This window comes from Topomyia yanbarensis, chromosome 3 (genome assembly GCF_030247195.1).
Source record: "Topomyia yanbarensis strain Yona2022 chromosome 3, ASM3024719v1, whole genome shotgun sequence".
In the NCBI taxonomy this organism is placed as follows: domain Eukaryota; kingdom Metazoa; phylum Arthropoda; class Insecta; order Diptera; family Culicidae; genus Topomyia; species Topomyia yanbarensis.
The window spans coordinates 259,619,605-259,643,505 of NC_080672.1; the positions used below are offsets into that span (position 1 = coordinate 259,619,605).

A 23,901-nucleotide genomic window follows, 5' to 3' on the forward strand; every position below is an offset into this window, starting at 1 on the left:
ATAAGCATTATGATTAATCATGCTCGAAATATGATTCACGCTGAGTACGTCACTTCCCTGAGAGCTTCATGAATGGCAAATAGGTTTACAATTGTTACCGATTTCATACACATCCGTGATGAATTAATAAAATACATTATTTAAAATATTTATATGACAACAGAAATATAAAAAAGAAATAAACAAACAACAGCTGATGTCGTTTTCCAGTTATCAAAAGCGACATCTAACAGCAAACACACAGACTAGTTTTCGCGAGCAAATGTCAAAATTCCGCACGGAAGAAGGAAAAATATTTCGCGACCTCATTTCGCAAGAGGTGCATACTAAGCTTAATCACAATCAGTCCAAGACGGATTGGCGATTTGCGGCAAAACTAAATTTAATCATGCGACACCTACACTCAAAAAAAAGTAAATGTTATGCCTATTGATTTTACACATATTTTGCAATTAACGGAGGCATATAGACACTATTTGCTGGCACATGAACCTAATGTGTGTATTTACAAGAAATATTAACCTTACATTCACGTTTCATAACTATTAGGCACATAAAACCCCATTCTATAACAATATGCACATATAACTTATGTGTGTGCATACATAGTTTATACAGTTGACACATAGAAGGTATGTGTGCGCGTGATAACAATAGCATTTCTTCTTCATATGAATTTTAAGCGGTTTGAAGTAAATAGAATTAACGTTTGGATTTTTTTCAGTGTATGATTTAGCTCTTGAGCTGGAAAAGTGACGCAGTTTGTTTATTCTCACTCGCAAGTGAGTCGTGGTTTACAAGAAAAACTTCATGTTATTCTCGGAAGAAACATACCAGTGCCAAAATATCAATAAAACGAGTAAGAAATTTAGTTTTATTTGTTGTTATTCTGTGGTTACAGCTAAATATTTGAAACTTTTTGTTTCATGCATTTCTTTGAAATGTAATCGCGGTATTATGGTTATGGTGATTATAAAAATGTTTTCCATAAATCAAGTTTCAACTGGAAACCGAGATCCAATCAGTACCAACACAAACTAACAGACATAACACTCGAAAACACTGCTTCGCCCAAGGGGTGAGTTGCTTAGAACAATGTGCCATACACACTGTATCACCTACACTCAAAAAAAAGTAAACGTTATGCCTATTGATTTTACACATAGATTTTTGCAATTAACGGAGGCATATAGAGACTATTTGCTGGTACATAAACCTTATGTGTGTATTTACAAGAAATATTAATATTACATTCACATTTCATAACTATTAGGCACATAAAACCCCATTCTATAATAATATGCACATATAACTTATGTGTGTGCATACATAGTTTATACAGTTGACACATAGAAGGTATGTGTGCGCGTGATAACAATAGCATTTCTTCTTCATATGAATTTTAAGCGGTTTGAAGCAAATAGAATTAACGTTTGGATTTTTTTCAGTGTACGGTAACACGATATAAGATTACGATTCACAGTAATGCACGATCATTTCACTCGTTACCACAAGGGGCCTTACACAAATGACGTAGCTTTTTTCGGCGATTTTTGACCCCTACCTCCCCCCTCGTAGCATTTGGTCACAAAATTCTAACCTCCCCCTCGTAAATAACGTAGCATTTACCTACACTCAAAAAAAAGTAAACGTTATGCCTATTGATTTTACACATAGATTTTTGCAATTAACGGAGGCATATAGACACTATTTGCTGGCACATAAACCTAATGTGTGTATTTACAAGAAATATTAATCTTACATTCACATTTCATAACTATTAGGCACATAAAACCCCATTCTATAACAATATGCACATATAACTTATGTGCGTGCATACATAGTTTATACAGTTGACACATAGAAGGTATGTGTGCGCGTGATAACAATAGCATTTCTTCTTCATATGAATTTTAAGCGGTTTGAAGCAAATAGAATTAACGTTTGGATTTTTTTCAGTGTACGCCCTCCCCCTCGTCCCGTGCAAAGCGGCCGGGGGATGAAAAAAAATTACATATGTTTTTCAATTATTTGAAATACATGTTTGACTATCAACATTTTCATTAAAAAGGCAAATTTTTATATGGCAAGGGGAGCATGAAGAGAAGTTCTCTCAGTTCACAATCCTGCAGCCGCCAATGATTCTAAGAAGCATACGTTCATCTTAATTAAATTACTAAATTTTGTTTGGTTGAATCCGAAGTGAAAATTTAATTCAGCTACCAAACTAAGTCTGCTAGCTGGCAACATTAGCTAACCAATGTAGCAAGTTAAATCCGCATACAAAATCTTTTCGTATTTTTGCGAACTTGTAATTCCGCTAGACGTAAAATTTACCTCATGAAAAACCGCGTCAAAAGTAATTTGTTTAAATTTAAATTTATTTCTCTTGGGAATGGAGGATCATTGAGTTGTTTTCTCTAAACAATGGGTTTTAAACTTAATGCTACGTCGCACAACTTCTGACCCTACCCTCCCCCTCGTCACACTTCGTCACAAATTTGGTATACCCTCCCTACCCCCCAAAATGCTACGTCATTTATGCATGGCCCCCAATGTGTGGCACAATGAGGCACACTTTTGACAACTCAAAAATTGTCAACAAAGTGTAGTTGAATAATCATAGCAACCATTGCTTTTGTTTTACTGAACACCATGGCACATCGTGGCACATTGCGGCACAAGCTACCACGCTATTTGTTTGTGAGCACAATTCGATTTGTGCTAAGCGACTCACCCCTTGGCTTCGCCCTAAATAAATAAGAATTTAAGGCATTCTATCAAACACCTTAAGCAGGCTATCTATCTTTGCTATCTTTTATAACTATTCTAAATGCATACACACATAATTTAAATTACTGGGTACAGTAAAATTTTGCTGGGGTTTTGAACAGCAAACCGTTCGGTAATCAATTCAGTAAAACAATTTGCTACCGAACTCTCCGCAATCCGTTCTATCCAAACGTCAAAAAACACTGGTCAGTCAGCAGTTTCCTCTGAAAATGGCGACTTGACAGATGATTTGCTGTACCTGTTTTGTAGGTTTTTGACGAGGTTCGGTAAGATTGGTACAATTTTGCTGAACAATCAGTCAGTATTTTACTGGATAATGTTTATGTACCGAAAAAAACAAAAGAGCTGATAAATTCAGTGAAAAATATTGCGGGTTTCAGTAAATTATTCGAAAAATTACTGAAAATCGCTAAAAAATGAAAACTATTCTGCTAATTTTTAAACAATTTGCTGATAGCTCCTTAAAAATATCACTTTACTGAGCAAGTCGTCGAAAGAAATTACTGAACAAGTTTGGGCTGGGTTAGTGTGTACGTTCATAAATTAGTATATTAGGATTATCTCTTAAGGAGCTATGAAGCTTTACGATGATTTTTTACGATTGTATTCAGATTTAACTGAAGATCTACAAACAAATGTATAAAAATACATCATTTTTATTCACCAGATTTCGATATATTTGGAATCACCCTAGATGAATCGTTACTAAGGACTAGCCTAGGAAATCAAAATGTTGACTTACGAAGTATCTGTTTTGAAAAGTTAATAAAATTCACTTTTGCGAAATGTAAAAAAATAAACATTTAGAACCATCGTAGGCTGTCTAATTTTCATTTTAGCGTCCTAATTTAATCAAAATCGAGTTCAGCGCCCTTATATGATATTTTGAGTCATTTTAAACTACTTTTGAGGTTTTGCCCAGCGTTTGTATGGAGTGGATCCACTGCGCAGAGAGAAGAATCGGCTGTGTATGAGGTAAAGCGTACACTTCCCAATTAGCTGGATATGTTCTTTCCTCGCGTAATCCGGAGAGTTTCATTAATTTACACCATCTCATAAAGGTTTAGCCAAATACAATATTTGTATTTGGTTTAGCTCAACAAATTAAATTTCGGAACCGCACACATGTAGCTTTACGCATAATATTAGTGTTCGGAATCGCCATTAAAAACTCATTTGTAATTCTGCTTTCTGTTGTAACAGATCAAACTGGAAATATATTTTTATTTTAAAGTGTTACAAATAATAAGTGTTAGCATTCCTAATCTTACATTTAGTTTTTTACTCCTTTCTGCTGTGATTCTGTCCTCAATTCAATCAGGACCGTGATACCGTGACCGTACTAAACGCCTAATTTTAAGCCATTTCGTTTTAATTGTAATTTTAGGTATTTTACTTACGTTAGATCAATAGCACGAAACCTTCATAATGACGGCTAGAAAATGTCGGAATCTAAATAGCAGGAAATTTAATTGTTTTCCAGTTTTCTTCATGTAATATTTTAATTTGTGTTTTGTTTTTGTTTTAATTTTTACCGGTACTGCACTGTATTTCATCCGTTGTTTCCGAAAAGATAACTTGACATCGTAAAATATCGCTAATTTTCTATCAACCCTATCACAATTTTACATCAAAAAACTTATCTGGTTTCTTCCTCTGTGCGTCTGATGTTTATGCTGTTGCCCTATTGAGATATCTGACGTTCAAAATACGCACACTGAGATCTCGCATTATTATACTACCGCCCTCCCCTTAAGCCCAGAAGCGGTTTGTTTTCCTCCCAATTCTCCGTGTAAACGATTTGTTTTCCTCCCAATTCAAACGTCAAAACGCCAAAATACCAACGCAGCTGGATTAGAGCACTCTAGTTAGAGTGTGGCCAAGAGGCCATGACGTATCCAAACGAACATGAAATTTGACGTATTTCTATTGTGTATACGTCAAATTCCATGTTCGTTTGGATACGTCATGGCCTCTTGGCCACACTCTAACTAGAGTGCTCTAAGCTGGATAAGTCAACCCAGTTAAGCTCAACCGGAAATGAACTGGAATTCCGGCTGGTTCCAGTTCGCATTCCGGCTCCAGTGACACAACCGATTCTAGTTAGAATCGGTTGTGTCACTGGAGCCGGAATACGAACTGGAACCAGCCAGAATTCCAGTTCAGTTCCGGCTGAACTTTACTGGGAATTAGCGTAGTGGTACGCGCCTCATCGGCCAAACGTTAGTGACACGGGCTCTGACCAGCGATGCCAGATTTACAGACATGTCTGTATTTTACAGACTTTTGATAGTCTCCTACAGACGTAGCCAAAAATCTATAGACTTTAAAAAGAGGAATGATGCTTAGCAAAATTTCACTAGAATAACTGTATTGTAATACGAGTGATGCCTTTACAATAGTATTCCATTTTCAACCTAATTTTAAAGTAACATTTTAGTGTAAATAGTATTTACACAACCACCCGAATAGAAATGTACATTAACAAAACCATGATTTTCGCTGAGACAGTACAGTAATTTTACAATAATTTATAGTAAATTCTAGTGCTATGCTAAAATACAAAAACAATAAACTTTGTCGTTTCTACAGTAAATTTCAATGTAAAATCGACTTTTACAGTATAAAAGGGGGGTGGTTATGTATCTTAGCATAAAAAAATCGATTTTTTCCATAAATTTTTTTCACGAAAACAGTAAAATTTAATTGATTGTTACATGAAATTTTATTGTAAACCTACTGAGAGAACTCTGCGTCGAACAATATTGAAGCAGTAATAACTATAATATTTATTGTTTTATTATTGTTTGTAGGGTAAATGCTATTGTAAAATTCTATTCGGGCATCTACAGACTTTTACAGACATTTTAATTATTATTCTTACAGACATTTCACAAAAGCATGTGGCATCGCTGGCTGTATGTAATCTGTTTCCAAATGACAAGCCAAGCCGTTGGATAATTTGGATTTGTCAAAAATACATCTAAAACATGTTCCCAATCCGATGAATTGGGACAAGCAGATCTGATCTGTTCTAAATATTGTTTCCTCGATTTTGTTATTCGTTTATTTTATTGTTTATCACCTGGGACGGGACCTGCGGATAGAAGTTTTTTTCTGTTTATTTTATTGTTCGTCTCACGTAACCTCTTCTTCTGCCTTACATATTTTAAATGGACTGGTAGCATTTGAAAGTTCCTCCTGGCATTTGATGTTAGTTTTGACGTAGGACTTACGTCTTTCTTTACTATACTGGGTATCATTTCAAAATTTTCAAAACGGATGCGTTACGTACACTTTGAACCTTATGTGGTTTTCGTTTGAAGCGAAACTGAGTCAGTTCCTAACCCCAACTGCTGTCAAAATGTATGAACTGACAGCAGTTGGGGTTAGAACCTGACTCAGTTTCAGGTTCAAGCGAAATCGCCATTAATAACTTTACTCCTACTAAAGGAATTACTAATTTTGTTTCATAAATCGAAAGGAAAACGTTCAACCACAGATAACAGATGTTTAGGCTAGAACAAAAGTTCTTCAAAAACCTGTGTAAACTTTCAAATTGATAAACGTTGGAAATCCGTGTTTCACTATTGCCATCTGCGAGACTGTTTGCTACACGTGTTTGACAGCTCCACTCTAACTGCATTGTATCGATCACTGCGCCGTCTACAAACGTTTGCCAAACGTGTTTCAGACGTCTGATTTATTGGGAATTTCAGTGGCGGGTATTTACACACGATTTAAATCGAGCCTAAACGTCTGTTATCTGTGGTTCAACGCTTGCTATTGATACCTTGTTTGCTATGTAAAACTTGTTTAAAAAGTCCAAAAACTACTTTTAGTGCGAATCAACATTAATGCTAGAACCTATAAATATGGGTGTGACAGTTTTTCTTAAAGCCAGACGTGTCTAAGCCACAGAGCCGAACACACGTACGTGTGCTGCTCAACGAGAAGCTGCATTTGGACCACCAACCAAATCATAGCTACTGCCTTATCGCTGCCAACCAAGAACTGTCGTCGCCCTGCGTGAAATTCATCGCTCTCAGAAGTGGACAGAGTTACTAATTCGCAAGCTGCTCTTCCAGTGCCTCCAGTCCGTGAGATTGCACAGCATTTCAAAACCGATCTACTCTTCCGGAGCTCAGCCCTCTAAGAAGCCAGAGAGGCCTGCCTGGTTAGTTTGTTGGAAGATACCAATCTATGCGCTATCCATACCAAGCGAATAATCATCATGTCGAGCGGGAAACGGCGAAATAATATTCACAACAAACGGTCCTTATTAGGACCACAAAATCGTTCTCAGAAGAATTACAATTACAATTTCCATTTCGTGCTTTGGAAAATAACTTCCCTCTTATCGGGTTAGTTATTTTCTGTAATAATATCCGAAAAATGTACGACAGAACCAATAAAGTGACCAATTGGACGGAAGCAAGAAAATACCTACAAAAATTTGAGTCAGAAAAGTGACATTGACGAAAAAATGCTTCGATCGTTTCTAAGTGTTTGGCAGCTGAAGTTGCCGATTTGTTTTCCAACGTCAATTATTTGCGCTGTGCTGTACATAACAAACAAATTTTTGCGCGATTTGTTGGGAAATAATCAAAACAATTGTGTAGTAAATTCCGTTGATTTTACCTTAAATTTTGATAGAAATGATTTTGTAAAAGCATTAATTAGCCGCGCGTTGGTGGTTTTTGCAAATCTTTCAAGAACATTAGTGAATGTGGCAACCCTGCTACTAAGCGAAAGCCACACCAAAAAGAATGATGAAAATATTTCCATTTGTCTCACAAAAGGATGGACTTCCATCTGCACTAAGAAGTTTATAAAAGAGATCGCATTGCGATATACAATGCTCATTCGATGTGAGCTGCGAAAGAGGAATGTTCGTGTATGTACCCAGCAGAAGCGAATTCGGGCAAGGTTCGAATCGTTAGAAAGGATTCTCGTCTGGTATCACCAAAAATAGTTATCTGCAAACCGTTCTTATTAGGATGAAAACATAGTGGAGAAAGAATTGAATTAGAAAGTTCCATTTAATAACTTGGATTGAGTTTGCGCCTGTCAATTCTGCTGTACATGTACCAGTGATTCATAGAAGCAAATGTTTATCAAATCAATCTACAAACCCGAAGGTTTTTGCAAGTCCTAGAAAATCAGTGAATGTGGCAATCTCATTCGACATGAAATTTCGAGTAAACATTCATTCAAAAAGTGGATTGGTTCAAATTATCCATGAATGTTATATGATATGCCCAAGTTTAGTCCTACGTCAACACCGCGGTTATGTCCCGGACATTACCCACTCCTAGTTTTTTTCGTATCCACACGTCCCGTGTTATTTAGTTTATCCAAAGACAAATAATAAAGACGTGAATCGTACGAAGAATGTTTTTAAAATATGTGGTTCATTTTACAATTTTAGAATGAGTGACTGCGGTCCCTTCAGATTTGACCACACTCACCGCATGATGGCGCCTGAAAACAGATAATCATCAACGCAGGCGAGGGCATGATGTTCTTTTATAAAGGTTTCGCGAAAACAGTTTTATGGATTCCATAGTTACGCATGTCATTCAAAACAGTGAAAATGGAACACATCAAAAACAAATGGTTAGTACCGAACATTCAAAATTCTATTTTATCGAGCAGGATGTTTGTGTTACTGTAATTAAAATTACACTTATATTGCAATGTTAGCCTGAGAATTGATTATCGATCGATTTGAAAAGATAATCTAAAAAATGCAGAAAAATTCAATGAATTACAATTTAAATTGTAATTCATTGAATTTGCTGTTTTTTTAGATTATATTTTCAAATCGACCGATAATCAATTCTCAGGCTAACATTTCAGTCTCAGCACAGAAAAATTCATTTCGTTCACGTTTGTATTAAGTTAGGCACTAAATTCCACGCACCAAATCTTGTTGGTGCTTAACATTTTGCGATTACGGAGCCACCACGAATATTTATTTCAAATGTGAAAAAATTGTCATCAAAGTACCAAACAGTTCGGCCTACGGAGGAGCTTTGGGCGAACTGCATAAACTATACAACGAGCTAGCATATTCGGATTAAGTTGCGGTGCTTTTGTGCCTGATTACTTGCAAGTCGTCCACAGGAAAAGCGGATTTTCATCAGAACGTCATCTATGGTTTATGGTTTTGTCAGGAAATGGAACCGAAGTTCACAAAATCTGAAATATCGGCCTGCTTCAAGACAATCACTGCAAAAGTAGATTAGTTCAGACCAGAAATTTTCAATCCACGTAGTAAGAGGCAGTGCTAAGCATTACACTATTTTGAACACAATAAAAAGTTGCAAACGTAACTTATTCGAAATAAAACATTTTTCAACTTTTTCAAACACTATTCAATCCTACAGATCTTAATTCTGTCATCAAATTACAAGGGCCCTATTGTCACTGTCCCGTCTTCTAGTGACTAGAAGAAATTTCCTTTTAGGTAGCATGACTGAGAATAGGGAATCAATGAAAACAAATGAAGAGAAAGTGTACGAATGAATGCAAAACGAAAACATCAACAATCGTTTTATTTTGAATGTCGTTTGAAACCGAAACGACGACCTTACAACCAGAAGTTCCATATGTAACCATTTGTTGCACTGGAGTTCATTTAGGACCCATCGGGAGACCAGACACAATGCGATGGAGTGACGCCATGTGATAGCACCAGTGTTGCCTCTCAGAAGGTAGATCGCTTTTTGCTTATGTCTCAAATTTCTAAATGTCAACAAATCCGTTTGAACCGCAGGTGTAAATGTTGCAGTCATATGGCGCCAACTGGACCTACCCTGCCATCAACCCCACGTTTTAGCACTTGCCAAAATTAGGTGCTAATAATTCGGATGCAACTCCATGGTGACAATTTCACGTCCAACGACCCTCACAATGTTTGTTCTATATACTGAAAATGTAGAAGTATAAAGAGTAGTTTGATAATTTACATCTTTGCTGGCTTGTACGTACCGATTGTTCTTTAATTCCATGCTGTGACGTTTTTCAACCGAATATTCGTCCATTAAAACATTCTTACATTGCAGTATCGGTCCCGTATTTATTGCATTACGGGCATCCACTTTCGATTCGTAAACGGCAATGTGAAAATCAATTCCTACATTTTGCCACTATATATTTTTAAATTCTATCTTAATCCTTGGTTTACTTTATATATCTTCAAATGTTTACTTCTAGCTCGTTCACTACACTTGTTTTTTGTTTAGATACGTTATGTCAATGGAAAACTGAGTACCCATGTTTTTGATGTCAATAAAACGTCATACTCGGGTTTGACATTTCGAGGGACCGTGAGTTACTTATTGGCGAATCCTTAATAAAATAAATCGTTAGTGGCAAAGCCCTGGTTTATCACTCATGACCCACCGTTTTTGATTTTTTTTAGGGTGGGATCGCACCGCGCTTTCCTCTAAATGTAAAAAACTGGTGGGTATCGCTTCTCAGTCACGTCACCGCATAACTGTCAAAATACTTGGTTTGGGAATTTTGTTATTGTTGCTGTTCGTTAGTCCCAGCCGAACATTCACAATCAGTTACTGAAAATTTGCGTTAATACTTTTGTACTTTGAACCCTCGGACCTTTCGTCATTTTCGGTATTTATCAGCTTAACGCGTAGCTTTTACCCTGAAAGAAGACGGATTCAGTGCTTTTTGTGCAACAGTATCGAGAAATAGATAAACGTGACGTTTGTTTTTCACTTCAACGCACAGTGACATAATATATACGAGAGCAACAAGTTAAGCACGCAAGCAAGACAATAGTAAAATGTCTGAAAATGTAAGCCCAATCAAGTATTTCCTCTCCGGTGGCTTCGGTGGTATCTGCACGGTTCTGACGGGACACCCTCTGGACACGATAAAAGTCCGTTTGCAAACCATGCCCTTGCCTGCTGCTGGACAAGCTCCTCTGTATGCAGGAACAGTAGACTGCGCCAGGAAAACAATTCAACGCGAAGGATTCCGGGGGTTGTACAAAGGTATGTCCGCCCCAATCGCCGGGGTGGCACCTATTTTCGCAATGAGCTTCTTCGGTTTTGGGTTAGGTAAACGTCTGCAACAGAAAACCCCAGACGAAGAATTAAGTAACACGAGGCTGTTTGCCGCGGGAGCTTTTTCTGGGGTATTCACTACAACTGTGATGGCGCCGGGAGAACGCATCAAGTGCCTTTTGCAAATTCAACAGGGTGGAAATGTCCCACAAAAATACAATGGCATGGTGGACTGCGCGAAGCAACTCTATGCCGAGGGAGGAATTCGCAGTATTTACAAGGGAGCGTTTGCCACTTTACTCAGAGACGTTCCTGCGTCGGGAATGTACTTTCTGACGTATGAGTATGTAAAAAAGGCATTGGCCCCGAAGGAAAACGAGAAAAGAGACGCAAGCATCACCCTGCTAGTAACCATATTTGCAGGTGGAATGGCTGGAATTGCTAACTGGGCTATTGGAATGCCGGCCGACGTGCTCAAGTCCCGGTTGCAGACGGCCCCAGAAGGAACGTACAAAAATGGTATCAGAGATGTATTTAGGGAATTAATGAAAAACGAGGGTCCATTGGCATTGTATAAAGGTGTGACGCCGGTTATGCTGCGAGCTTTCCCAGCCAATGCAGCTTGCTTTATCGGTTTTGAAGTGTTCATGAATTTCCTAAATTTTGTTGCCCCTAACTTTTAGGGATTAGATAACAGATTTTGTTTATTTCTTGTTATATCTAAGGTTGATAGTTTTTTTTTGAAATGTGAGGCAGGGTAACGGTCTAATAGACTAGCAATCAAGAAGTGGAAGAAGTCTGAAAGTCTCCCTTGTGCAAAGTTGGAAACTAATCCCTATTCCGATAGAAGTAATTGAAATACACAATTTTATAGAAACTTAATTGTAGTATTATTTTTAATTATGCTACGCATAAAACACAGAAGCTTGCATTTAGCTATCCGTACAGAAAACTCCAGAGGAATGCATAGAGTACATTTGCTTAAATACACAAACGAAAATAATCATAATTCGAGAACATTTTGCATTACTTCCGCCAACTCCTGCACCAAATCGACATCCTCGGCCGGAACAATTTCTTCTCGCCGGTACTGATCCACTAAATCCATCAGCACAGCTTCGCTCTCTAGGCAGGGAGCCAACCGTTCGTGAACCTTTATTTCTTCTTCCAGCAATGCAAGAAATACACCATCTTGCCGAAACTGTTTGTCCAATTCCGTAACCTTTGTCTGTAGCTCCTGGACCTGTTCAGCTGTGTAATTCTTTTTCTGCATAAGGTCTGAAGGAAGTAGCACATTATCCGGAATCGTGAAAGTAGTTCGATAAAGATCACTCAGTTCTTTAAGCTGCCCTTCGCATTCGGAGAACATTTTACTGGCAGTGCCGTAACATTTGGCGCGCAGTTCCAGCGCGGTTTGATCTGGAACGTTATGCTTCTTGACGAACTCGTCTGTAAAATCGACCAACGACTGTTGAATTAGGGACTTCACCATCAAGCGGTCTGAGGGGATACAGTTGTCAGATAACATTTTCCTATTGAATGATTAGTTTGCTAATATTTAATCAACTTACTTTCGGCGATAATATCTTCAGAACAAAATGTAAAATGCTGTAATTGATACTCCTCTTTTTCAGGATCCATTTTTAGAATGCTCTACTCTATAGTGTATTTTTTTAAAAACGGCGGAGTGATAATAAATAAATATGTTTATGTTAATTGACATTTAGCTAGGATTCCCACTACTAGTTTAAATTGAGTTAAAAGAAGAATCCGCACCAAGATGTAGAAACAGGAAGGTGGCCAAATTTGATTTTTTTGAGTTCTGGTTTGTACACGATACGACAAACTACTTAACCCTTAAATGCATACTGTTGCCATTTGGCAACATACCGGCTACCGTGATATAAAGCCTTAACAAGAGGTATAGATTGTATCCAACAAGAAAAATGTGTACCAAGGAAAAATGAGTTCCATGCATCTAAGGGTTAAAATTGAGTTATTTTGACTCAATATTGAGGTGCACTGCTAAAAATTCAAACTAATGGCGATTTCGCTTGAACCTGAAACTGAGTCAGGTTCTAAAGCGGACCCTACACGAGCAGAAATATTGACAATAAATCATATATTGATCAATATATTGATGGTGTAAGGTCATCTAGAAAATATTGATTCTGTAGAATTTAAATGGGATTGATGGATTGAAGCAGTCTTGTCAATATAGTTATTGACAATATATCTGTCCCGTGTAGGGTCCGCTTAACCCCAACCGCTGTCTGTTCATATATTTTGACAGCAGTTGGGGTTAGGAACTGACTCAGTTTCGCCTCAAACAAAAACCACATAATATTTTATGCACAGATAAACAGACGTAACAGCTTGAAGCAAATTCCAAAAAATACATCGCCCATGGTATACTAGCGACATCTGTTGAACATATTGCTCAAAATGTGATTCTGGCTACCATGGCAAATAAATCTTCTTCAACCAAAGTCCTGGCAACAATGCCCACACCCGGTCAAAAAAAATGCGGACGAACATGGTCAGGCGATTTAAAAAGTTTGACGTTTGACTCAACTCGCCTGTGCCAATTGTCCCTAGGAACAAATGCAATTTGCGAATGCGATTTAAAGGCAATTTCAATGCTTAGAAAATTTTTCTGGCGGCTGGAATGGACTTGGTTGTTTTTTGCGTTTTTCAAACATGGCGATTCATGTTTGGCTTAAGCTTAGAATGGTTTTTTTAAACAATTGGCGTGTTCTCACTTGTATTTTGTTTGTCTAGTGCACTTCATTTAGCCATCAAATGTGGGAAATTGTGGAATCGTGTATAAGTATAGTGGAACAAGATTTCTGACCTAAAATCTTAATGAAAGTCAGATTGTAGTAAGATTTGGTGTGCAATACCAATTTAACAATCGATTCTTCCTATAGTTTGGTGGTGATTACCTAGTGTAGTGATAAGTTTATGTGAGTAGATAATGAATCCGAAAATAAGTATTATTTGTAATTTTCATATTAGGCAATTAAGGGCGATTAAATGACACGTTCCCTGGGCGATTCGGGGGCAATTTAAGGGCGGGTAAAGCGGCAAAAAAATGACGGTGCAAATCGCCCAAATGTTACATTTTAAATAGCCCCCAAATTGCCAGCAACTTGCCCTTTATGACCGGGCACGCTTGTCAATGCAAGATGGTAAATGAAAGCTGCCCAGTTAAACTCATTCCGGAACCGGTTCGGATTTCTGAATGGAGCCATTATGGATTCCAAATCAAATGCAACAACCGATTCCGATTGAATCGGTTTCAGAATCGGTTGTTGCATTTGATTTGGAATCCATACTGACTCCATTCAGGATTCTGAATCAAATTCCGAATGGTTTGACCGGGTGGGAGCATTTTGAATTTGATTAGCGACAAAGAAAAATCGTCTACACGCAGAATTTTATTTATGCATCGATAGCATACTTTTCTATCTGCCTCTCGTTTCTTCTGCTGTAAATTTTATGCATTGGACATATTCGGTCTATCCACTCATTGAATGTTTACTAGAAGTATATGCATGAAAATGCATAAAAGTCACAGCAGAAGAAAATAGACGGGAATAGAAAGTATGCTAACTATGCATATTTTTGTTTCTAAGTGTATGTCATAATAATGATTGCAATTAGCTAACTTAAAGAATCCAGAGCAACGACTACATTTTTACGCCCATCACAACCAATTTACGTGAAATTAAGCAACACTAAAATTGTTTTTTTTTTCTTGTGAGAAAATCAATTCTTATCGTTCGATGCTCGTATCATTGGCGTTTGTCTCTATTTATAGCTTATTTTCAGTTTTCATAGCTCATTTTTTGATATTGTTGATTTCAGCAGGTACCTTCGTCATTTTCTCCACTATAGAAACCTTATGATATGATGAGATTCAAGTACGTTTCCCTCGGTGGTAAAATGAGCCACAGACTATGGAGCTGTTTTTGCGTTAATCAGTATATCAGCAGTTGTACCGGATTTAACGCTTCACAGTCTCAGCCAAGCCAAATGATCCTAAGTCTAGTCCTAAGTAAAGATCCCATATCATAGTTCACAAGTACTGTTTTGGTAATAAACATGAAGCGATCGAAGCATCAATGGATTGTGAACAATATACCCCATTTGTTTTGCCTTGTATAGTTGATAGTTACTGAAACGTCTACAGTGGTTTTCAACCTTTTTCGTTCCATGTACCCCTTTCCGAATATTGATCCCTTTGATGTACCCCTTCTCAAAATTGTTGACCATCATAACCTTGTCAGAAAAAAAATTCAATAGACGTTTCTTGTACAAAAATTTTATTTGCTGCTTCTTTTTTTCCCTGAGTCGAAATTTCATATTGCCTCGATGTTTAAGTGCCTCTAACTATTGAACAAATAAAAAAATCTGCGAACTGCTCATTTCACCCCATATGCTGATGATCTAACTTGCCTCATTTCCCCATATTTTTACAACATTTGGATGAATTTCAAGTGGGGAATCAAAATAAGATGCCAGATCTACAAGTTTTTTTTTATAATTGATGATTTATTTAGGCCCAAATGCGGTAGCTCGACGAGGCCGATTGTTTGTTTTTTTACAATAAATAAAAAAACAACTATATTAAATTTTTGGTTTCGTTCAGGCGCAGCTTGCTTCTGCGTGTTGAGATCTTTTTTCTAGGGGGCGAAATATTGCCAGTGTTGTCCACTGCAATTTGAGGTTCGTTTCGTTTGTCTTCTTTTGCGTAATCGTTCACGTCCATGTCCTCATCCGTACTACTTTCCTGCTGCTCGCGGTCGGATGTTCTAGTTTGTGTGTTACTCTTAAGGGTCATTATAGTATGTTCGAATTTTTCGGCATTCATTTCGTTGTTGTTGTTGGTGCTTGATCCGGCGATGTTGGTTTTGCAGCTGTTAGTGGTTTAGCGTAAGATGGTTGTGTGCTGATTTCAGTTGGATTTGTTGATTTTTCCTTAACAGTTTCTGCGCAAGGTTTTCCGGGGTGCAGCGTCTTCGTGCAGAACTGGCCCGTAGGAATTTGCCCTGGGTACGTGACTAGTGATGTCTGATGAATGAGAACATCGTGACTTCCTAACGCTGTGACGGATATGTATAAGGGAATTGACTTGGTCACACGCATTCTCACCACACGAACACCGTTAGGGATGCCCAGGAAAAAATTCCTCCATGTATCGTGTGTAACGGAGTCTACTTCTCCGTATTTTTGCAAGCATTTTTTAATCACGCTGTCAGGGGTACGCGTAGCCAAATCATGGACACGAACTTCTACACCGCCGTTCTCGATGTATACGGGAATGCTATATTTAACATTGCCGTATTCGGCGGTGTGCTGCATGTTGTTTCGCGAGGCGAATGACTCAGCTTGGTTAATGTTCTTGAACGAAATCAGCACGCAATGTTTGATATGATGCATTTGTAGGGTTTCCACTTCAGCCAGATTGAGTTCCATCTGCACTTTTAATAACTGTTCCACTTCCCGAATGGCTGGTCTTACGGGGCATTTCGAAAAATCAACAGCAACACAGTTCGACCGCAGCTGGGTTGCTTTTTGCTGGGCACCGACACTAATCACTAAATCGCACAGTAGGTATAGGCTATTGTTATATGGACTGCTTGTGCGATAGGCACCGATTGATTTTTAGGTAGAATTGACCGTTTCACTTGCGCGGGACGATTTTTTGCTTCTGCTCAGGGCGAGATGTGAAGACAAACTGAGATCTACAAGTTTATCAGTGATCTGCAGATTGTTCAATTATGCTGCAGACTTTTTGCTTTACCGGTTTCTTGTTTATGTTAACAGTAGCCGTCATAAAGCGGTGAGAAACGATATCGCAACAAAAAAAAAATTCAAGCAATATATTGTGGACAAAGTGGTCGTTCATCTCCGTTAGCAGCATGGATGGCCGGATCATCGTCGCAATGAAATATCAGATAGGTCATTTGCTGGGCATTAATGAATTCCTAGTTTCCTGAAGAGTAAATAATCATCCTTATTAAGGTTTGGCGAAATATTCAAGTTCCGGCACGCGACAAGTCAACGGATATATGGAGCATTGACAGAGGCACGTCATTTAGTGACTAGAAAGAAAATTAGCTCTAGTCACTAGAAGACGTGACTGAGAATAGGGCCCAATATCTTCGATGGAGCTTGGTCAGAATCACCAAGTTAGTATGATTTAAGTGATTGATCCAATCGAGCACATTTACCGCTGTTAGTACGTTGACCCATCACCATATTGGTCTGACTAGTTTCCGTTGGTGTGTATAACGATTTGTCCGTACCTGATGTGCTGCCGTTAACTGAAAAATGTCATCTGGTGGACCACAATGCACAGTGGAGGAGCTATCTACCACACGGAAAGCTCTTGCCTAGAGTCGAAACGTATAGAAGGGAAAACAATTAGGAACCGAAATAAAAAAGACAATATTCTCGGATGCTTACCATTTTTGGCGAGACAATTTTTCATTGCTTATGGGATTTTCGATTGATTGACACCGGTGTAGTGGATTGCACTGGTTTTGCACTTTCTAGCAGGAGTGTCAATGGAACATACCCAGTTTTCTGCACTTCTGCTAGAAAGTACAAAAACAAAATCAACAGAAAACCCCATTAATCAAAACATCCCAGTGAGCAAATTTTCTGGCAGAGACCGCTCTGCTAGATTTCTGTAAGTCTTGGTTTGGCAGCCCTGTCAGACTTCTGCGCGTATCCTGTCGGGTTAGTTGAGCTAAGGCGAACTCGGTTTCGCTCGCGTTTTCTGGGCAATTTTGACAGGAACCAAGCAAAACCCTGGCATAACTCGATCATAAACTGTGCAAAGATCCTGGCAATTCCTACCTGGTAGAATTTAGTACGAATCGAGCAAAACATCTGACAAAGATGTGGCAGGAAGCGTGCAGAGATCTTGGCCGTACATTTCTGGCTCGATTCTAGATAAAAGTGAGCAGCATCGGTTCCCAGGTAACCAATAAGCATACTAAATGCATCTTAACGGCTACTTGATAAGCACTTAAGTCATATTAAATGCTATTTAAAAGTCGCTTTTGGCAAAATATACGGCTAAATTACTGCTGTGCCATGAAAATGCTTTTTTACTGCTGTTGTGCATTCAGAATGCTGCTTAGTGGCAAGAAGTTTTTAAACAGTTTTTCGAATGCTGATTAACAACAGTTATGCATAACGAATGCTAGCATACGGCAAGAAGCATCCGAAATGCAAATTTTATGCTACTTTACTGCATACACTAATGCTTGTTGGTTACCTGGGTTGGTTTAACCGCTTCTGTCAGAAACGGTTGTTGCATTTGAGCGAATTCGTTGCCAGAATTCTCGCACAAATCGCGCAAAATGCTCGCAGAAACTCTGCCAGCATCAATTTCGCTTCGCTCAACTTTTGCTAACTTTCTGCTTGCCACGCTGACCGGGGGGAATTAACTGCATTTTCGTTTTATTTTCTTTATGTTTATTTACGTGACTTTAAAGGTTCTTCATTCGTCGCGTGAATAAACTGTCTGTCTCCGCGCGTCTGTTTTATATTGTCTCCGACCTAGGCTAAAATGGATACAACTTTTAGACGAGTTTTTGACAACTTTGCATCGCAGCTCTTTTCGCTTTCACAGTAGAAAGAAGAAAACGCAAGTACGAAAAAAGCGATGAAAAACGGATGGCAAAATCTTTGCTTGTCCTCCGTCGTCTGGATAAAATTGAATATTCTTGTGCTAAATTGCAATCAATTCAAGGAAAATTGTAGTGTTAGAGGACGTTTATTGATCGGGACGTACAATGTAAGTGGAATTCGATAGTTTAGAGTGCGATATAGAGGTGAAAATAGTGTTGGAAAATTCGGTTAGTCTGCAGCAATCAAGACGAGGTGAAGTTTTTTTTCCCTGTTCTACGCACACAAGAAAGCTTTTTTTCTCGCCTGTCTTTCATTATTATTTTGGCTACTCGTTTGTGTATTTTCTGTGCAGTGCCAGTCAGTAGTGCGAAGCGGTTGAATGCGAAGAATCGTGGGACGAATGGACCTGTCGGTTGGCGAGACGACGGGTGTTGGTAGCGCTCCAGTAACTCTTCCCGGGGGCAAGCAAGAGCAAGAAGTGAACTCGCCAGCAGCTTTTTCCGGATGTTTTTAGACGTATAGATTGTTCACTGCGATTGTGGATTATGAAAAATGTCCTGAGTTGCAGCAGTCAGTTTTCGGTAAAGTTCGTCAGCTCTGTATGTAGAAAATCAAAAGTGGATTACACTTCCCAATGCCGTCTGCCGCTGATTGGAACCTAAGGAAAGGCTACTAGAGAGCTAATTTAGAATAAACGAGCTCAACAAAGCGAAGCAAAATTGATGGAAAATGAAATATGCGAAAAAAAATCCGCCGTGTTTCTGGACTCCGAGGAAGAGTGCAGTGAAGTGAAGTGAAGTGGCTCGAAGAATGAGGAAAAAGTAAATAAATTTCCTGTTGAAGTGGATGGTTTATACGTCTATTAGGAGGTTCTTGGCTTCGTCCTAACAGAAAAAAGCGATCGCTGCTGCTGGGTGCGAAGATTGATTTTTGTTCCATTCAATAATTTCGATTCGTTGTGCTCGGTTATATGCGTGTTTGGGTCTACCGATTGGATAACTGCTGCTTCTTACAACCGAAGAGTTTAAGCGGCTACGAAATATTTACAGCTAACAATCGGCGTTTTGTTATAATAATAACATCCTTACGGTGTTACCAAATCAGAAACAGGGCTACAAATTACGCCACTTGTGGTCAGTTGAATTGAAATGGAATAGTGATGACATAGTATAGGGGAAGGTGAGGCAAAACAAATACCATTTGTTTATTCTATTGTTAGACGGCAATATATTTTTTCACAATCACATACACATCACATGCGTGAGCATACGTTGTGCGTAAAACATTTGTTAAAAAGTCTTCAAATTGATGCATGTGCAAAAATTTTACGCTAGAATAGATACTTTCAAACTGAGTGACAGTTAAAAAGAGAAAGTATTTCGATTTAAAATGCCATATCTTTCAGGCACCTGCGGAACGCAAAAGAAACATTTTGTCACAACATGGGTAAAATTAGTAGAACTGAGCGCACTCGCACAGCGCATTTTTTGTCATTTTCAAAACAGTACAGTTAATAAAAAAACACTATTTAAACTGTTTCTATCCATTATAATTACAGTAAAGACCCTATTTCATCAGCCCCCGCATTTGCCAGCCTCACTTGAAAATCCATGTGATTAGCTCTAGCAGACAAACCAAGTCAAATTAAAGTCAATCCTTTTGAGCATATTTTTCTTATTTTAACGATTCAAAATGTGCAAAAAATATCATTGTAGGAAATTGTTGGCGTTGTCATATTTTCATGTTCGCACTGTGAAATATTCAAACATTTATATTCACAATTAATAAACTACTATTTGTGGGAATAAAGTATTCATTCTATTTTCTTGGAAATAGTTTTCGAGGAAGTATGAAAGAATGTAAAGTTTGAAATTAGCACTTATATCTGCTACGAAGTTCGCATAAATAGGTTTGCTTACTCTATCCTTTTTGCCTTGGCATCTAAATTGCAAACAACGCATCGCACTCCCATTCATTACCTAAGGCTCATATGGATGTGTACATTCATAACCATACAATAAAACTACATTCGAAACCTAGCAAATAGGCGTCCTTCATTAGGTGCTTCATAACTCTTCCTTTATGATCCCTTTCCTGATGACCTTTTGTTTGTTTTGGCATTGAACTAAAACACACTGCAGTTTATGTACCTCAGATGCGGACAATTAAATCCGTGGCGAATTAAAATCCAATCACCGTTCGATCTAGGTCCAACGGCACAATAGGATTCGGAATTCATATGTGCTAGCTGGCAAAATAGGAAAGTAAAATTTAGTAGTATCATTCGTTTTAATCAATAACTGATATTTTTGCTTTGTTAAAGGTCAACTGTCATCAGATTTAACTGCATACTTAACCCATTCATGCCCATGTTGTTTGTGGACGACAATGTTTTTAAACAACTTTAACTTTTGATTGAGGTCAGATTTGCTCACAAAAACAAGTAAGGCTAATGAATGTGATTATTGCCTTTCATTTGACTAATAACTGTTACAAGGATCAGCTCTAGAAGCGAAGTTATTGCAATTAGTCTGATTGTATTCCGATGGAGCAGTGCTGCCAGGGACAGTTTACGTTGACATCGAAAAATGATTTTTTCATATATCTTCGTTGGGGTGCAATATTTTTGAAAAGTGATAAAATTTATCAATTGAGGCTGTCTTTGGCTACGTTTTCCATGCAATTGGACTATTGTAAATATTCTTGGAGAATTGTATTGAGTATTGGAATGCAAAAATTGAGCAGCTTCTAGCACTGCAAGGGAAGCACCTATCTATTTGAAAATAGACTATTCATGTTTCTTGATCTCATCGTTTTCAAGGAAAAATAGTTTTGAAACCCTACATGCACTAGAAAAAAGTTGGGCATGAAAGGGTTAATGTGATGCGCCATTTCAGAGTTGGCAATTTACCACATGTATGAAATATTTGCAGCAATACTCTAGAAAGACTAGAGAGTGGCAAATGTCTGTAGGATTAAAACACTATGAAATTAGAACTTCAAGATAAGTCTAAATAACGTAGATTTCTCGAATAATTTTTATTTTCTGCATAACTAAATTTATTTTTCGTCAGATGACGAGCAATAAAGTCGCTGACAATGACACGCTTCACAATATATTGGCTCAAATGGCACATTTCTCGTATGTGGCCGGGGATTTACCGTTTATTTTTATCATTTTCCTGAGCGAAAGAAAAACAGAAGGAGGAAGTAAAATTGAAAGGGTGGAAAAAATCACAACACAAAAACAAACAGCAGATAAGTTAGGCTCACAGGTAGCTCAAATCGCCTGCGAGAAAGCCTAAAGCTCTTTACCGTACTGGATTAAAAACATTAGCATGTTACTAAGTTTCAGTCGCCCAAACTGAGTTTCGCGCATGTAAGGACAGTCGAAAACTCGAAATCGCGTTGCGGTTGGGCAATTGCATATCAGATGATATGAGGTTCCGTAGTCAGATTCACAAAGATCACATTAAAACGACTCAGTGTGCTGAATAATAGCTATAAGATAATTGAGTTTGCAATGGCTGGTAAAAGCCCTAGTCAGCATGCCGCGGTGGATTGATCACTGAGCACGTTTGTTCTGAAAACGCCCTTGTTTGGCGACACGTTTGTTGATCTCTCCAATAATTGCGGTGCTCGGACTAAGTACAAGAACGGATCTTTTCTGTTATACAACTGATCAAAATTGGCAGGACCAACGAAGTCAATCGCTGCACCTACCCTGGTCAATTTGTCAGCCCATTGATATCCAGTAATACCGGAATCTCCGGGTAACCAGACAAGGTAGACAGTGTTGACAATGCTTTGTTGCGATTATTAGCGTTGACTGTGATTTTTCCGAGATAACGGACCTGATTATTTTTGTTTGTTTTTATTCACGTGACTTTAAATAAAACTATTCGTCACGTAGGGACTTGATTGCACCTGACTATCGGAGCAGAAGTGATTGAAGTTACCGGACAAGGTCTGGTGAAGGGCCGCGTGAGTTTGTTCCAATCTAAATTCACGATAGTAGACACCCCATATAACCATTTGTGGCCACAATTGTGTATGACTGGTAGTAAGATCAATATGGTTACTGTTCCAAAGCCCAGTAAACTGCATTCTGTATGCACACGATATTGCTTCTTGTTTCAGGTGCATGTGTACTGGTTTGATATTTAGAAGTGCCTCAAGACCAGTAGTCGGAGTTGTGTTGAAAGCACCAGTCAACGCCATGAGCTCCACTCTTTGCAGATGGTTTAGCTTTGAATGGACCGTTGACACTTGTCCCCTCTGCCATTATACAAGGCATCCGTATGACAGTATTGGATGAACAATTGTCGTATATATTCAATAGATGTATTTAAGTTTGAGACTCCAAGTCTTTCCAAAAGTTCGCTTGCACTACCCGACGGCTATGAACGCTTTCTTGATTCTGAGCTCGACGTGTGCAGACCAATTCAGTTTAGAATCCAATTTAGCTTCAACGTATTTGAGTTGATCGACACACAGTAGCTCAGAATCAAAGAACTGCAAGGGACGAATCCTGGTTGTTATTCGCTTCTTCTTGAAAAGAACCATTAAAGTTTTGCTTGGGTTAACCGATAATTTAACTTGTCGACACCACTGTTCGACAGCCCTTAATGCTTATTGCATTAAGTCAAAGATTGTTCCGATGCAAAGTCCAGTAATTAGTATTTGGTAATCGTCAGCAAACCCGTAGGTTGGAAATGTAAGCTCATTTAGTTTCTTCAATAAGCCGTCGGTAACCAGGTTCCAAAGATGACAGAACGCCACCCTGAGGACAACCGCAAATACTCAACTACCGTATCTCACCCTATCGCAGTGACGGGCAAATAATGCGGTTACTAAGCATTGCGTTTATTCAACCCAATATACATGCAGATATCCCATGACTCCGTGACCGAGCGTCGCTTCCAGAATAGACTGGAAGGACATATTGTCAAAATCATCCTCATTATTTATGAATACACCAAAGCTAGTTTCCCTGAGCAAGGAGGCATTTTCAATGTTATAAACAACATCGTGAAGCATAATGATTATAGATTTCCCACGCTAATATGTATGTTGCATTTTGTGTGGTAGATGCTCAATCAAGCTCTCGTTCCTGATGTGATGATCGATTATCCGTTTCAAAGCATTTAAAAGCAAAGAACTTAAGGTGATAGGCCTAAAACTCATCGCCTCTCCATAGTCTGAGTGCCCTCCTTGGGAAAAAATCTAACAGACATTTCTCGCCATGCTTTTGCGATATATCCTGTAACGGTGTGACTTGGAAAGTGTGAGTCGAAGAGACAATTAAAAATATCTTTTTCGTCTGTCACATAATCAAAACCTATGGTTTTTAAAGAATTCATTTCAAAACATTTTAATTCTGGGAAAGTTGGATTTAACCTGCTAGCCGCTCAGACTAGAGACA

At 38.4% G+C, this 23,901-nt stretch overlaps 3 protein-coding genes across 8 annotated transcripts in view; 2 read left to right on the forward strand and 1 right to left on the reverse strand.

Moving 5' to 3' along the window:
* The first annotated feature begins 10,304 nt into the window (after positions 1-10,304).
* Positions 10,305-11,708, forward strand: LOC131691262 (congested-like trachea protein). Its single transcript, XM_058977534.1, has one exon. The coding sequence runs from the start codon at positions 10,604-10,606 to the stop codon at positions 11,507-11,509; it is 906 nt and encodes a 301-aa protein (XP_058833517.1). The 5' UTR covers positions 10,305-10,603; the 3' UTR covers positions 11,510-11,708.
* Positions 11,693-12,538, reverse strand: LOC131691264 (uncharacterized). The gene is made up of 2 exons (XM_058977535.1): positions 12,398-12,538; positions 11,693-12,326 (listed from the first exon to the last, which is right to left on the reverse strand). The coding sequence occupies exons 1-2, from the start codon at positions 12,465-12,467 to the stop codon at positions 11,830-11,832; spliced, it is 567 nt and encodes a 188-aa protein (XP_058833518.1). The 5' UTR covers positions 12,468-12,538; the 3' UTR covers positions 11,693-11,829.
* Positions 12,539-18,491: 5,953 nt separating this feature from the next.
* LOC131691509 (triple functional domain protein) overlaps positions 18,492-23,901 on the forward strand; it is a 245,888-nt gene continuing 240,478 nt past the window's right edge. Inside the window, exon 1 of one of the 6 annotated variants that reach the window (XM_058977989.1) lies at positions 18,492-18,728. The gene's annotated coding sequence lies outside the window, so the exon portion shown is untranslated. Of the gene's footprint in view, positions 18,729-18,771; positions 19,058-19,077; positions 19,298-19,506; positions 19,656-23,901 lie in introns of those variants that run through there. The other 5 variants (XM_058977991.1, XM_058977990.1, XM_058977993.1 and 2 more) reach the window with 5 other exon arrangements.

Coding starts and splice junctions, on each gene's coding strand:
- LOC131691262 (XM_058977534.1), top strand. CDS start 10,604: ATGTCTGAAAATGTAAGCCCAATCAAGTATTTCCTCTCCGGTGGCTTC.
- LOC131691264 (XM_058977535.1), bottom strand. CDS start 12,467: ATGGATCCTGAAAAAGAGGAGTATCAATTACAGCATTTTACATTTTGT. Junction 12,327..12,397: donor TGAAGATATTATCGCCGAAA/GTAAGTTGATTA, acceptor GTATCCCCTCAG/ACCGCTTGATGGTGAAGTCC.